This window comes from Stigmatopora nigra, chromosome 1 (assembly GCF_051989575.1).
Source record: "Stigmatopora nigra isolate UIUO_SnigA chromosome 1, RoL_Snig_1.1, whole genome shotgun sequence".
In the NCBI taxonomy this organism is placed as follows: Eukaryota; Metazoa; Chordata; class Actinopteri; order Syngnathiformes; family Syngnathidae; genus Stigmatopora; species Stigmatopora nigra.
The window spans coordinates 23,682,963-23,697,918 of NC_135508.1; the positions used below are offsets into that span (position 1 = coordinate 23,682,963).

At 39.6% G+C, this 14,956-nt stretch overlaps 1 protein-coding gene and 1 long non-coding RNA gene across 3 annotated transcripts in view; both read left to right on the forward strand.

Moving 5' to 3' along the window:
- Positions 1 to 4,909: 4,909 nt before the first annotated feature.
- LOC144199943 (uncharacterized) lies at positions 4,910 to 5,923 on the forward strand. Its single transcript, XR_013327011.1, has 3 exons — positions 4,910 to 5,171; positions 5,277 to 5,330; positions 5,407 to 5,923. It is a non-coding gene; the product is annotated as an uncharacterized LOC144199943 (long non-coding RNA).
- Positions 5,924 to 6,982: 1,059 nt separating this feature from the next.
- Positions 6,983 to 14,956, forward strand: part of nup210 (nucleoporin 210) — a 52,658-nt gene continuing 44,684 nt past the window's right edge. For both annotated transcript variants that reach the window (XM_077721831.1, XM_077721838.1), the window contains exons 1-3: positions 6,983 to 7,340; positions 11,026 to 11,165; positions 13,290 to 13,421. In XM_077721831.1, the coding sequence (XP_077577957.1) occupies positions 7,180 to 7,340; positions 11,026 to 11,165; positions 13,290 to 13,421 (433 nt within the window). In that variant the 5' untranslated portion in view covers positions 6,983 to 7,179. The remainder of the gene's footprint in view (positions 7,341 to 11,025; positions 11,166 to 13,289; positions 13,422 to 14,956) is intronic.

Consider the following 14,956-nt stretch of genomic DNA (forward strand, 5'->3'; position numbering starts at 1 on the left):
ATACACTGTGAAGAGAACCCGTTACATCGTGAGTTAATTGGGCGACATCAAAGCGTGCAAAAACAACAAAAAAACAGTAGGAAAACATAATTCAACGTTTTGCTTACAAGACGGTGTTCTGGAGAGTTGAACGTGTTTCGTCCTATCTTGATCGCGATGCTGCAGAAGTGTTGGCTTTCCAGAAGAAACTTGTGCGCAAGATCGTGAGCGAGCTCCACTTCCGAATGGGGTCGGAGCGCTTTTGCTATTTTCCTCCTTTTTAAGGGCGGGGAGGGAGGTACACAGTTCGAGAACCAGTATTGCCACTCGCAACCCTCTGCTTTGATTTATGACACCCCTCTCCACGAAACACAAAATAGACCAGGTTTGATTCAAATAAGGCATCCAAGTGAGACAGCTCTTTTAACCCTATTGATGGTCAGATGTGCCAAGAAGCAATAGATTGTGAATTACAGTCTTAAAATTCAAATATGACAAACAATAGGTTCTTGTTGGGGGCCCAGGCGGATGAGTGGTTAGCGGGTCGGCCTCACACTGGGTGACCTGGGTTCAAGTCCAGGTCAGTTTACCTGTGTGGAGTTAGCATGTTATCCCTGGGCCTGTGTGCATTTTCTCCGGGTAGTCTGGTTTTCTCCCACATTCCAAAGACATGCATGGTATGCTGATTGGACACTCCAAATTGCCCCTAGGTATGAGTGTGGGCGTGAATGGTTGTTTGTCTCCTTATGCCATGTGATTGGCTGGCCACCAATTCATGGTGTCCCCCGCCTCTGGCCCGAAGTCAGCTGGGATAGGATAGCGTGGATTGGTGGCCAGCCAATCGCAGGGAATAAGGAAACAAACAACCATGCACACTCACACTCATACATAGATACCTAGGGGCGATTCAGAGTGTCCAATCAGCCTACCATGCATGTCTTTGGAGGAAACCGGAGTAGCCGAAGAAAACCCACGCAGGACCAGGGAGAACATGCAAAATCCACACACGTGGACCGGCTTGGATTTGAACCCAAGATCCCCACACTGAGGCCAACGTGCTAACAACTCACCCGCCGGGACGCCCCGCTGTAACATTGCACGATTCAAATCGTAATATTATAAGATTATAATCATTTGGATGCTTATTTATAATTTACTGTGAACCAGATGTTGTTTGGTTTTACTGGTATAATTTCTTGGTAACGTAAAGTGTGCATCACCATAAAACTGCTTTTTGCGTAATATTAGAAGATTTAAGTAAACCTGGGAGAAAATTCATAAATTCACGAGAATAAAATGTTACGTTAATTATTTTTACATCCCTCATTTTTACATCAGAACCAAAAATTGTTTGCGGTCTGCAGTGTGAAAAATTGGATACAGTTGGACTAAAGCTCCCATTTTTTTAGTTAAAGTATTTACAATGTTTTATTTATAGATTATATTTAAATATGAATATGCTTGTAGCTATTATATTGAATAAATACACTTTTTGATAATTGCACTTTTGTACTTGTATTTTTGTGTAGGCACGAAAACATGTAGTATGGTAGTAATAATAGCAGTGATCTTATTTCAGAGTTTTTCAATTATCATAGCCATGTCAGGTCTACATTATCCACGATATTTGAGGGATGTATAAGAGTCCTGGTTGCAACCTCCAACTGACTTTTTACGGTGTTGTCATGGCAAAATGTTAGCTAAATTCAGCAGATGGCACTATATTTATGGATTAGTGATGCAACTAATGTGCGTTTTATGTATTCATAAAAGTCAAAATTCTCAGTGGAGTTTGACTTGATTGGGATTTTGGTGGGCATAAGATATTTTAAAATGTTTATAACATTTATAATAAGCTTTAAAATGTGTTTTTTTCTAGAAAGACACCTTTATGCAACGTAAGGACAAAAACAAGAACACCGATATTTAAAGCTATTTTTAAAATAAGAAGATGGAAAACCAATTTCAGCTATTGAACTAACTCCGTCCATAGCAAATGCAACCATTTGGAATGCAGTAAAATACGCAAACTACTTATGGACTCAGACAGTCGTCAAAAAAAAAAACAACAGCTGTTTAAACCTGAAACACAGAGCGTTCAGAAAAAAAGCACAACGCACAATTGTTGGAAAAAATAGTAAAAAACCTTAGAATGCATCATTGAAAGTCATGGACAAGACCAAAAGTACACTAGAGCAGCAGATGGAAAACCCATAATCCGCAAGAAAAATAGACAGAGCTGATGGGAAACTGGAATGTTCAAAAACATCTTCAAACAGAGCAAATTACTTGAAATCGATTAAATGCACAGAATATGTATAGACCTTCCTACAATCACTCCAATTATCTTTTCTGTATAAAATACCACAGATTTTCACACAATTGGAGGCAGATGTATGACGTAGATCTGTTCACATGCTCTACCGATTTGTACAATTACTGGTAATAAGTCCCAAGAAGCTCTGGAGGTGGCTAATCCCTGGGGAAAACTGTTATTGTGAAATGTAACTAGTCGAAAAAAAATAGATAGATGATCTCAAAAGAGAGAAAAAAAGTTTTTAAAAAAATCAACATATGAAATGAAAAGAATGAAAAAGACTGAAGAGTAAAGGGATACTTGAAGTGAAGGTTAAGACCATTTGTGACGGGGAAATGAAACTAATCACCCTCCTACAGCTGTTGACCTCACATTTGTGTTTTGGAGTGAGAAAACCTTTATTGCTGTAGCAGCTCTGATTCCATGAGACAACATCATCTGACACAGATCTAATTCCACACTGATCTTTGATAATTTCTCTCACATGCATGCTTGAATAGTTACCCGAACTGATTCTTGAATAATTCTTCCTTGTAATAATTATGCTAATAGATTCTGCTTCTAATTTGTATATTGAAATCAATTGTACATTCAAGCCACTCAGTGTATTATTGTCATTTTGTTTTGTTGGGGTTTTTGTGGTTGGGTGTGTTTCCTTGTGTGCACTATTTGCCTGTTGTATATGAGTTTCACCTGCTGTGACAGTCTTTTCTGGCTTTCCTTCCCTTGTGTGACCTAGATGTTCGTTATTTTCATCAACCGCTGTCTGTGTATTTAAAACCTGTGTTTGTAGGCGTCGATGTGGAAGTATTTTCTGTCTTTCGTGATGTCGCCCTTTGTTGGTGTGCATCTCCCGTATTTTGGTCCTTCTCAGTTATACTTTGTTTTTTTTGTCAAGTTTTCCCCCCCCAGTTTTATTGTTTGTAAGATTATTTTGTAGTTATTGTTTCCATTAAAAAACATTAAGTTGTGCGCCAACTCTTATTACTTCCTAGTAACCTGGGTTCCCCAGCTGCTCGCTAGCCGAGGTGAACATAACAATTGTTTAAAATGTCACCAAAAGGAAACTTGCCTCAAGTCCTCAGGGAAAAAAAGTTTTAAAAGTTGCAGGGTTTTCATTAAAGCTGATGTCATTGGTGCTGACATCATTGTCTATTAACCCCAACAAGCCCAACCCACCTCTCCAAAAATGTAGCAGGCGTGGTTGATGTTATCTTTTCATTTTAAGGCTCATTGTTCTGATCTTCTGTATTTCTTTAAAATGGTGTACGGTATTATTTATATTTGCTTTGGGACAAATTGGAGGATGTGAGTTAATCAAAACGTGCTACTTGATTTTTTGAACGCACTTCTGAGCCAAATTACATTGTTACTGTAAAAAAAAAAATACTGCTGCCATGGTGTGAACCCTTTACTAATTAATATATAGATTGGGGAGATGGGATAGATAACAAAGGTTTCATTTCAGATGGAGCATGTCCAAGTATAATTTTGTCAGGGATTGATAAATATGCAATATTAGTGAACACATCAAATTTATTTCCATTTTAATACAAATATTACTTTATTTTTATTTATTGTTGTTTCTGAGCTCTGGATCATGACGGAAATTACAAGACCCCCGATAAATCACCGGAATTGGTTTTCCCCACATGGTTTCCATACTTAAAATTTTCTCCTCCTCTTATCCGTCAGATTAGGTTGTGTGAGTATCTTATCAGGATGCATCCATGGTGAGGTGTCAGGTGAGTTGATGAGGCACAACCCTGAACATATGATATTGACCCTATGACTCAAGGCAAGCCTGGTGCTCCTCCACAACTACTGTTCACAGATGGTGAAAGGGCACATTATGCACGTTCAATATTGTTGTTCTTTTATCGAATCCTCAAAATAAAAATGACATCAAAAATCTGATTTCTTTTTATTGCATTTGTTTATGGCCATCTGATGCTGCAGTGGTTCCTCCACCTGACTTTGGCATGGGCAGTCTGGGTTCGATTCCCACTCGGTAGCAGTGTGAGTGGTCTCCAGTCTAGGGTGTAGTCTGCCTTTCCCGAAATACAGTTGGGTTAAGCTCCAGCAACCCCAGCATACCCTTTTGAGGATGGGCCGTATGGAAGATAGATAAATCACCCAGAATGAATGAAATAACGATGAATGAATGCATTTCTTTACTTTCATCAAAGCAATGAAACATCATTTAATAATTTGATGGCCTGACAGATGAGTGATTAGCACATTGGCCTCATAGCCTCAGGTGGTCCTCCTGTGGGGGGTTTGCATGGTCTCCTCGCGCTTGTGTGGGTTTTCTCTGGGTTTCCTCCCACATTCCAAAAACATGCATGGTGGACTGGTTGACCATTCTAAATTGGTCCTAGGCATGAATGTGAGCATGAATGGTTGTCCGTTTCTTCGTGCCCTGCGATTGGCTGGCTACCAATCCAGGTTGTCCCCCAGCTTTTGCCCGAAGTCAGCCGGGATAGGCTCCAGCACCCTCACGACCCTCATGAGGATATGCAGTTCAGAAAATGAATGAATTCATTAATATTGTAATCTATCAATAGAGCAGTCACATGGTGCATCATTCTCTACAGTATACACTGCATATGCTTATGATGTATTTGTACCCAACTGAGTCATTTTAATAGCAGTCTAATGTAGATACACACATATAGCATGAGTTGCCTTCAGTAAAAAGCTTTTATTTTTTTGCAGGTCCAGACATATTTGTTTTTTTCCGTCCAAATGGATCTTTCAACATTTTGGGTTGCCGATCCCTGGGCTCGGGAATTGGAATGTATGCATTTTTCTCCTGCCTCCGCGCCCTGATCTTGGATAAGCAGAGGAAGATAGATAAGTTGATATTGTTTTGGTGAGCTTATTTTGTAACCTTTTGCTTCTGTCAATATATTTTCACAGCTTGTGTTTTATCTGTAACATAATAACCAGTAATACATTTGCATCTTGTATTATTCAGAAGACATGATGACGACTGCAGAAGGCAACTAAGGCTGAGCGCAGTTTTAAAGGGGTGAGTGTCACCACAACAAATTAGCCAACATATGCTTTTGGTAAAAATGGCTCTCCAGCCCTGTCTATTTTTTCAGGTTGCGATTAAATGTCAGGCCTGACAAATCACTATGAAATACCATTCACGCAATAACCACTCGTGCCACCGAGCCACCTAAACTCGAGATGTTGAATTAAAATTTGGCAACACAATAATGTTTCATTTACGGCCAACATTGAATGCCATAGAAAATGATGTGTACTTTGCCTTCAGCTTCACATTTTTTGCAATGATATAAATCTGCAACCCTCCTATTTCTGATACAGGTATACTTGCTCACTAGAGACTGTCATGACACTTGGCAATGCAACACTGTTGAGAAAAAGAGAGTACCATGTTAAATACATTCATAATAATCTCGTCAAGACTGTTTCAGTTTACATAGCTTCTGTGGTAAATATATTTGACCATATATGTATTACTTCACTGGTCATATGTTCTTCCCCCTAGTGGGAAAACTAATTCAAAAACAAAGTTTCACTGCTTCCTTCACAAGTATTCATTCACTCATTTTCCCTAGTTTATCCTCACAATGGTCGTGGGGTGTGCTGGAGCCTATCCCAGCCAACTACAGCAAGGGACACCCCGAATTGGTCGCCAGCCAATCACAGGGCACAAGGATACAAACAACCACTGATACTTAGGGGCAATTCATAGTGTTTTACCAGCCTACCCTGCAAGTTTTGAGGACATTGGAGGAAAAGATAGTACCCAGAGAAAACCCACACAAGCCTGCGGAGAATATCTAAACACCACAAAGGAAGGTCCGAACCGGGGATTGAACCCTTGATCTCTCATTCAGATCAACCTCTGAAACTGTTCTTTACTCACACTTTAATCCGGGTTTGGGAATTTATGATCCACGTAAAATCACTTCAGTAATTAAACCCGCCGCACCATTTTGAAAACAAAACAAAACACAGCCTACTTCCCTACTGGTCAGCCTGGTAATCAATTTCCTTATCCAAAAAATCCAAATCAAAAGCCTTTATTGTCATCATAGACAGCTGCGGATAACGATATATTTTTTTTCATTTTCTGAACTGCTTTATCCTCATCAGGGTTGCAGGGATGAGGGGTGCCTACCACAGCTGACTTCGGGCAAGAGGGGCGCGGGGTGTTTGTGGGGGGCAGACTGAATTAGTGTCCAGCCGATCACAGGGCACAAGGAGAGGGACAGCCATTCACTCTCACACTCATACCTAGGGTCAATTTAGAGTGTCCAATCAGCTTACCATGCACATCTTTGGAATGTGGGAGGAAATCGTAGTACCTTGAGAAAACCCATGCAGGACCGAAGAGAAAACGCAAACTCCACACAGTTTGACCGACGTGGATTTGAACCCAGGACTCCTAGTGTGAGGCCGCTCTCCATTTCATTCTATTTTGGATTATTTTATTTTAACTTTAACCAGATATGTAAATTAAAAAATCAAATTAAGTTGACTTGTTTTGTATATTTTAGAGTAATTTTAAAAATATGTGATTTTTTTAGTCGTTGGAATCAATTTAAGAATAGATTCCTCTATTAATTAAACCGCGTTGTTAAATGCAACGGAAATATTACTGTTACTGTACCTTTAAGAAAGGTCTACATTGTTGGATAGTGACGTCGACCTCCTTCCGCCATGCTCTCAAGTCCAATAGTTGATAATGGCCGGTTCTCGGCTTATAATACGGCACGTTTGCATTTTATGTTTTCGAGTTGACAAACAGTAAAAAAATATATATATTTTAATGTGGTTGAAGGAGTTTTTTTGCGATTTCTATTAATTCTATTGTAGATACCACGAAGTCTCATTGAGCGGAAATGCATACAGTGAAAGAGTTCGTGTTAGTTTTGCTCTCATTCATTGGGATTCTTCACATCAGTAACTGCTCCAAGCTAAATATGCCCAAAGTCCTGCTGCCGCTTGCAAGAGGTACACGAATTAACTTCACACTGGAAACCACTGAGGGTTGTTACAGATGGTAAGTACAGAGACAAGGGTGACCATACCCGCAGAAGTGTCATTTTACCCTCTGCCTGCACGTGGCCTCAGCATCCGTGGGGTGTTACCTTATTTGTGAGTGCATGCATGCTTTTAAGTCAGGGAGACTGTGTGACCGATATAGATCGAAAAACTTTTTGTCCTGTCGTCGGCATAGTTTTCTTTTTACACCTGAAGGTACGGTTTGTCACTTTTTTCTTCTTCTGTACTTTAGTTACAAGCTGCTGCTGCATCCTCCTTGAGAAATGCTCATGAGGACTGCATTTTTTTCAAATATATCTATAAGACGAATGTTTGATTACAGAAGCGTATCGCACTCATTTAAAAAAACGGACCATTTTTCAAATGAATTTTTTTTTAAATTAAAATAATAACAACAACAACAATAATAATAATAATAATATCAATAATAATAATACCAATAATTATTAAAGTAGAAATAATAATAATGATAATATTGATAAAATTGATAATATTGATGATGCTGCTGCTGATGATGCTGCTGATGATGATGCTGCTGATGATGATGCTGCTGATGATGAAGATGATGATGATGATGATGACAATGTTGTGATATGATAATAATGATGAGAATGACAATGATAACGATAATCATTGCTATTATTAATGTTTTTCTGATTAATTTATTTAAAAGTTTTTTTTAACGTTTTTCATTTTTCATTTTTTTTACCCTGAGTTTTCCTGCCAGTGGAAAAAAGATTACCGTATTTTCTCGCATGTAAGGCCATATTTGTAACAAAAAAATCGACTGAATCACGGGTACAGCTTATCTGCGCACTAGTCTTTTAAGCTTTTTCCTTCAAAGTAACACATTTGTACTACCGCGGGCGGCTTATTCGTGAGAAATTGTAAAATTCAACGATTTTGCGCAATTTTAATAATAACAATCGGACATAGACTTTGTCATCATCATTGACTCGACAAAAGCCTAATTGTCATCATACCCAGAAACTGCGTATGACAAAATTGGTAGTGCTTCTCCATAAGGTGCGTTTTCCTGACAAAAGACCCAAATAAGTGATAATTTCAGACTCATAATTTAGCATTCTGCCGTGATGGACACATCGCATTACCCCCTGAGCCGATGGATCACTTACCTCTCACTGTCTTCCAGTTACCTTCAGTCAGCCAGTAGGACGCAGATCACCGCCCAACGTCTTTTCATGTTACCTCACCCCAAAGTTATTACACAGAAAAGATTGTGTGTCGTGCTACCACAAGTTTAGAGTCCTGATGGATGTGGGGATAAAACAGTCCTTAAGACTATTTGTCCGTACTTTGTGAGACCTATAGCGTCTGCCAGAGGGCAGCAGCTGGAACAGATTGTGACCAGGGTATTATGGGTCCCCGATGGTGTTCCTGGCTCTGCTGAGGTAACGATGGCTGGCAATGTCTTCCAGTGAGGGCAGAGAGCAGTCGACGATCTTCCGGGCAGTGTTAATCACTTTCTGCATGGCATTTTTGTCGGCTGCTGTGCTTTCAGCCTGTATGCCAGGATGCTCTCCACAGCGGCTCTATAAGGGTATATATAAGGGTGCAGTTGATACACAGGGTGACTTATATGCAAGTAAATACGGTAATTCAAAGAACAAGCCAAGCAGCAGTTATTGAGAAACTTGGAAGTTTCGCAGGAACTCTATTCTGAATACAGTTATCCCTCGCTACTTCGCGTTCCACTTATTGCGCCTGCAGAGCTTCACGGATTTTTTTCAGGATTTTTTTTTTTTTTTTTAAGATATTAAATTAAAATTATAAATTACATCGTCCTACAGGGTGTGGAAACAAAATATTCAATTAGAATTAGTAATTTGATCATTTTATAAATTTTAAAACACAAAAAATGCACGTATGCGCAAAGCATCATGGGGGATCACGGCCGCGTCACGGCCGCGTCACTTCCGCATCACGGGCATAAACGCAAGCTGATTGGCCAGCTGAATGCTCACTGAATATACTCGACTCCCCATTGGCCCATTCACCACGGATGCCCATTCTCAGTCCACGCCTATCTCGTGCTATACTTTACGCTTCTCGCCAAGTTAAGCGTAAAAGTTTTGTGAAGCCCTTCGTGATGCCTCCCAAACACTCTCCATGCACTGGTTATATGGATCCGTGATTGTATGGCGAAGCAAATCAGCCTGGACGGAAACTTAATCCGAAGTAAGGGCTGGCTCGAGAGGTTTAAGCGGCGAGTCGGACTAAGGAATGTGTCGCTGCATGGAGATGCAGCCTCTGCAGACGGAGCAGCAGCGAGGCGCTATGTTGAGGATGTGTTTCCGGGAATGATAGAAGAAAATGGCTATGTCCCGGAGCAAGTTTTCAACATGGATGAAACTGGACTCTACTGGAAGAGGATGCCGTCCCGAACATTTCTTTTCAAGGACGAACTTCAGAAGACAGGTTTCAAAGCCCACAAGGATTGAGTGACTCTGCTATGATGCAAGGATCGAGTGACTCTGCTATGATGTTTTTGAATTTCTGAGTTTTCTGAATAAAAGTTTACATTTATTACATTTGCAGTTTTTAACTCTATATATATATACTATATTTGATTTGTTTGTATGCACCAACATAACACCTGCATTCTAATGTGGAATAAAACACCTGAATGAACAGCATATTAGCCTGGTGGTGGTTTTGGTCATGTGTTATACGTTTCTACAAGCGTTTTTTAATGGCGCCCGGCTACTTCGCGGTTTCACCCTTCTGCGGGGGTGTCCCGGTCCCCATTAACGGCGATAAGCGAGGGTTCACTCTATTCTAGACCAGGGCTGGCGAACACACTGCTGAACAATTGCATACGATTCACAGCCAAAATGAATGTGGCTCTTTCCTTGTCCTATATTGTATATACTTTTGCCCTTTACCTTGTTTCATGTTTCTCTTATTTTTATTCTTGCATAAAAGAACCCCAAATTCTTCAAGACCCATTAAAGAAAAATAATAAATTACATTTTAAAAATAGGTTGGCAAATTGGATTTTTTTATACTGCTTCTGACGTATGGGACCGCCATTCATATCCGCGTCGTGTGGCTCTTTGACTCTCATAGTTTTGAATGTTTGCTCTTTGTGTCTAACTTGTTAGCCACCCCTGTTCTGGAATTTTCGTCCCTGAAAATAAATTACTCAGAAAAAAACAAAGTTAAAAAAAATATTCCGAAAACAACTCTTAAAATAAATTAATCATAAAATGGAGTTGGGGAAAAGATAATTTAAAAAAACAACAAAAAATGCCACAGAACATTAATCTTATACTGAGACAAAGTTTTTGTTGTTGATACTTAATAAGAAATTAATGTATCTGTTGTGTCATTTTGTATGGTGATTCTGTAATCATATAATTGGGGTAGGTTGATTGCCACCTTGGAGGGTTCAGATAGATACCTGCTCGATGGAGAGGTGGCTTAAAAAGTTCATGTAAAACCCTGAAATAATTGCCTGAATATTTTTTACTGAAATGTTCAAAATTGTAATTTTTGAGTGTGTGTCTGTTGTGTTATTTTTGGTAGAAATATTGAGAGCTACAGAGAAGTCACATCCTTCATGTTTGAAATGTTTATTTTAAGTGTGACAAGAAAAGCTGCTTAATTTAATTCCTGCATCCTTGAATATTACACTGATTATAGTCATGTTCTTCTTCCAGGACGTCAACACGGCCAGAAGTAGCCAGTGTTCAGCCCATAAATGAAGAGGTTGGTCGTGGGTGCTCAAGGAAAGCAGTTCTTCAAGCCCTCTCCACGCAGGCCTCCAGATTGACCAGCATCATTCTTGCTGAAGATGTTGGTAAATATCTTGGGGGGAAAAAGAGAAGTATTTGTGCTGCACACGGCAGAGAAATTATACACTGTCATCAAATTAGTCTTGAATTGCACAAAGCACCAGTCCTTCTCTCTTTAGGATTGTGAAATTATGTTTGCATTTTTTTCCACTCAGAACCAGACATTTCTCTCAGTGTAATGCCAGCTATTTTTCTCGCATACTTGTGTGTGCACTTGAGTTTCAAAGGTCTTTTTGAAAAACATACCATATTTTCCGGACTATAAGTCTCACCAGCCAAAGAGTACGCAATAAATATGTCGTATTGGAGAGTAATTTTTTGGGGGGGGATCAGAACCAAAGAACAAACAAATATGAAAGTAACAGTACTAAAATGAATAACATTCATTAATTCATTTTCCCAACCACTTATCCTCACAAGAGATGTGGGGGTTCTGGAACCTATCCCAGCTGACTTTGGGCACCAGACAGGGGACACCATGAATTGGTGGCCTGCCAATCGCAGGGCACGAGAAGACAATAATTCATGCTCACACTCATACTCAGGGGCAATTTAGAGTTTTCAACCAGCCTACCTCGTTTTTGTAATTTGGTAGGAAACCGGAGTCGCCGGAGAACCCCCACGGAAGCTCTGGGAGATCACTCAAACTCCACACAGAAGGACCGACCTGGGATCGAACCCAGGACCCCGTAACTGTGAGGCTGACACACTAACCCCAGCTGGGGGGGGCAAACTTTTAAAATTTGACAGACTGGCCGGGTCAGCACAAAATACGATACATATTAAAAAAACGTGTACGTTAACAGTACATATGCAACATAAACAGAAAAAAAGCATTAAAGTATTAACAAACCCTATAATAAGAACAGTGTTGTTGATCACTCATTTTAGCCAGTGCATCAAAGTCTGGATCAGAACAGATCTGAGGCGTTCATCACTCATCTGGAATCTGTGAGATGCTGTTGGTGTTCATCACACTAAAAGTCTGTTTTCACACACATGTAGAGCTCAATAACAGCAGAATCTTCTGTGCCATCTTCTGCGATGTCCTTTATATCATTGCTTTCGTACAGTGCCGAGAACATCATGATTCCACTTTTTTGTGTAGCTTACTAGTTAAGTGTTCGTCAATTAGTTCAATACAATGAGTCACTGACCTGCGGGATAAGCAAATGTTTTCAAATTTGTTCTTGCTCTCAGGACATGAAATACTTGCTGTCCCTTCCATGCACTCTTTAAGAAACTCCCTTTCGGAGAAAGGCTTGCTGGCTTTTGCTAGTTTGAATGCCAGTAAATAACTTGTCTTTGGCATGCTCTTTAGATGGAAGTTGCTCGAATAAAGATGTTTTGTTGAGACTGCAAGCCAGCAACCAACTTGTCTGAGGTAGCCACTAATTCTTGTGTTGAAAGGTTGCTGTTGTAATTAGAATGATTGGTGGAAAGATAATGGCTGATGTTGTATTCTTTTAAAACCGCAACGGTATCTTTGCAAATAAGACAAACAGCCCCGGACCAGATTTCAGTAAAAAAATGTATTTTGGCGTCTATTCTTTGGTAAACACTCACTGTCAACTTTTCTTTTCTGTGACATTGCCCCGGATAGGTTCTGATCTGACCAATAAAAGAAGAGCGGTAATTGGAAATTATGCTCTCAAGTCAGTGAACATACGTTCCACCTGGTATTGAAATGCCATCATTACAATTCAAAATGAAATGAATGCAATCATTTACATCAAATCATAAATATGTATCAATCTTCCGCGGGACAGATTTAAAAGAGAACGGTCCGCATATAGCCCGCGGACAATAGTTTTCCCACCTTTGCACTAACCACTCAACTGCTGGGCCACCGAAATGGAGAATAGGCATCTGTTAACATACGTTTTTCAGATAATTATAGCCTAAAGAAATAACATAATTGGCGGTGTGGGGTCGGAGAGCAAAACAAATTTCAGTTGAGTATTAGGCACAGATCCGTCCAAAACTATGGAGAAAAAAATGGGAGACTTGTAGTCCGTAAAATACGGCACATTTCTAGCTTTTGATCAAATTACAGCCACACTGTATGCAATATGCGCTTTTATTCTTGAACTGTGTATACAAAATGTGTTGCCCTCCTCCTATTACAGTGACCGGACAGGTACTTCGCTGTGATGCAATCGTTGACGTGATCTCTGGCGTCACCATTGTGTCCACCACCAGAGAGCTGCATCTGGAGGATTCTCCCCTTGCGCTCGAAATTAATGCACTGGATTCCGAAGGTACATATGAGATAAGATGACTTTCATTATTGCCTGCTAGTGCTTTGTCAAATAATCCGATAATTAAGCAAATCCAGCCTGGCCCTGAAGAACCTTTATATACAGTTCTCATCCGTGTGTTCATTAAACTTGTAATTGCCCTTTTGCAACTTTAACGATTTATCAAAACACTATTGGATCCCATTTGGTGTTTTTGACCCACCCCCCGCCAAACCCACACAAACACGTATTTCTTGGCTGTTTAAATTTAAGAAAACAAATATGCCCTGAATGACCTCTGGCTACAGTCTGGTGCTTCCTGATTAAGTCTCTAGTGCATCATGTTTTATGTTGGCTGACTGGGCTTCAGATTCATTATTTTGAGTTGGTTAGATGAATATAGCCGATCCTGTTTTGGTTTCAAAACAGCTAATTGAGCTCTAACGAGCTTTCAGCCAGATGTGCACAACATCCATTATATTTAGCCATATGTTGATCCAAGCAAGATTTATATGCAAATATTTTTAATTATAATGGTTTCATACTTATGCAACTTGTTTAAAACTCAGTTACTTGTTTGAGAACAAGATATAACAATAATTCTCTAATTTGTTCTATGGTTCTCACACAACTACCAACTAAACCATTTAAAATTGGTCAGTGTCCCAATTTTGTATGAAAGATGTGAGGAAACACAAAAATGATAGAAAATGATAAAGAGATTATTTATTAATGTCTTAAAATACAGAGAAGGTGAAAATGTGCCCTGCACCGCTGAAATACTTCCGTCTGCGGCCATTTTAATGGGACGTGATACCCGCGTTTGTTCGCCAAATAGCAGCAAGAGGCCGTTCTATCATGGCCCAAAGCCGTCCACTTTGTAGTACTACCTTTTCGATTTTTACGTGTGCCCTAAGTGTGCATGTGAGTACGTGAAATATGTGCCGCCTAGCATTTGTTCGGCGTTTTAATTGCTTAATGAGCGCAATTGCAATCATTAGTAAGGGGTGCATTTAGCTGAGGCGGACAGGTATGTAAGAGAGAATCTTGAAACATGGATAGTGGTTGTTGTGACACAGCCAATTGAATTGAATGCTTTTATTGTTATAGTATGAGATATAACAAGAACAATGAAATGAGAGCCCAGTAAAGGGTAGCGGTGTTCTCAAGTGAGAATCAATGCATCCACGACAATATTTTCAAAATAAAATAACGAATGAGGAAATGCATTTACTTTTTGGGGGATTTCGTAACTTGGATCTTTTTCGTATCTCTAGTCACTCATTTGCATATACAGTGTTCCCTCGGTTATCGCGGTTAACGGGGACCGGGACCACCCGCAATAAGTGAATTTCCACAAAGTAGGGATGCTCCTTCAAAAATGCTTAATTTGAATTTAATTTTTTTTTTAATTTAAAAAACAAATGTTTATACCCCCCCCCCCCGTATACAGTACGCCACATACAATACGGATAGAAAGAGTGAAATTCATGTTATAACAAAAAACTAAAATATTTTGTCTCAATGTAATATTTGTATTTTTTATTTTTTCCCCC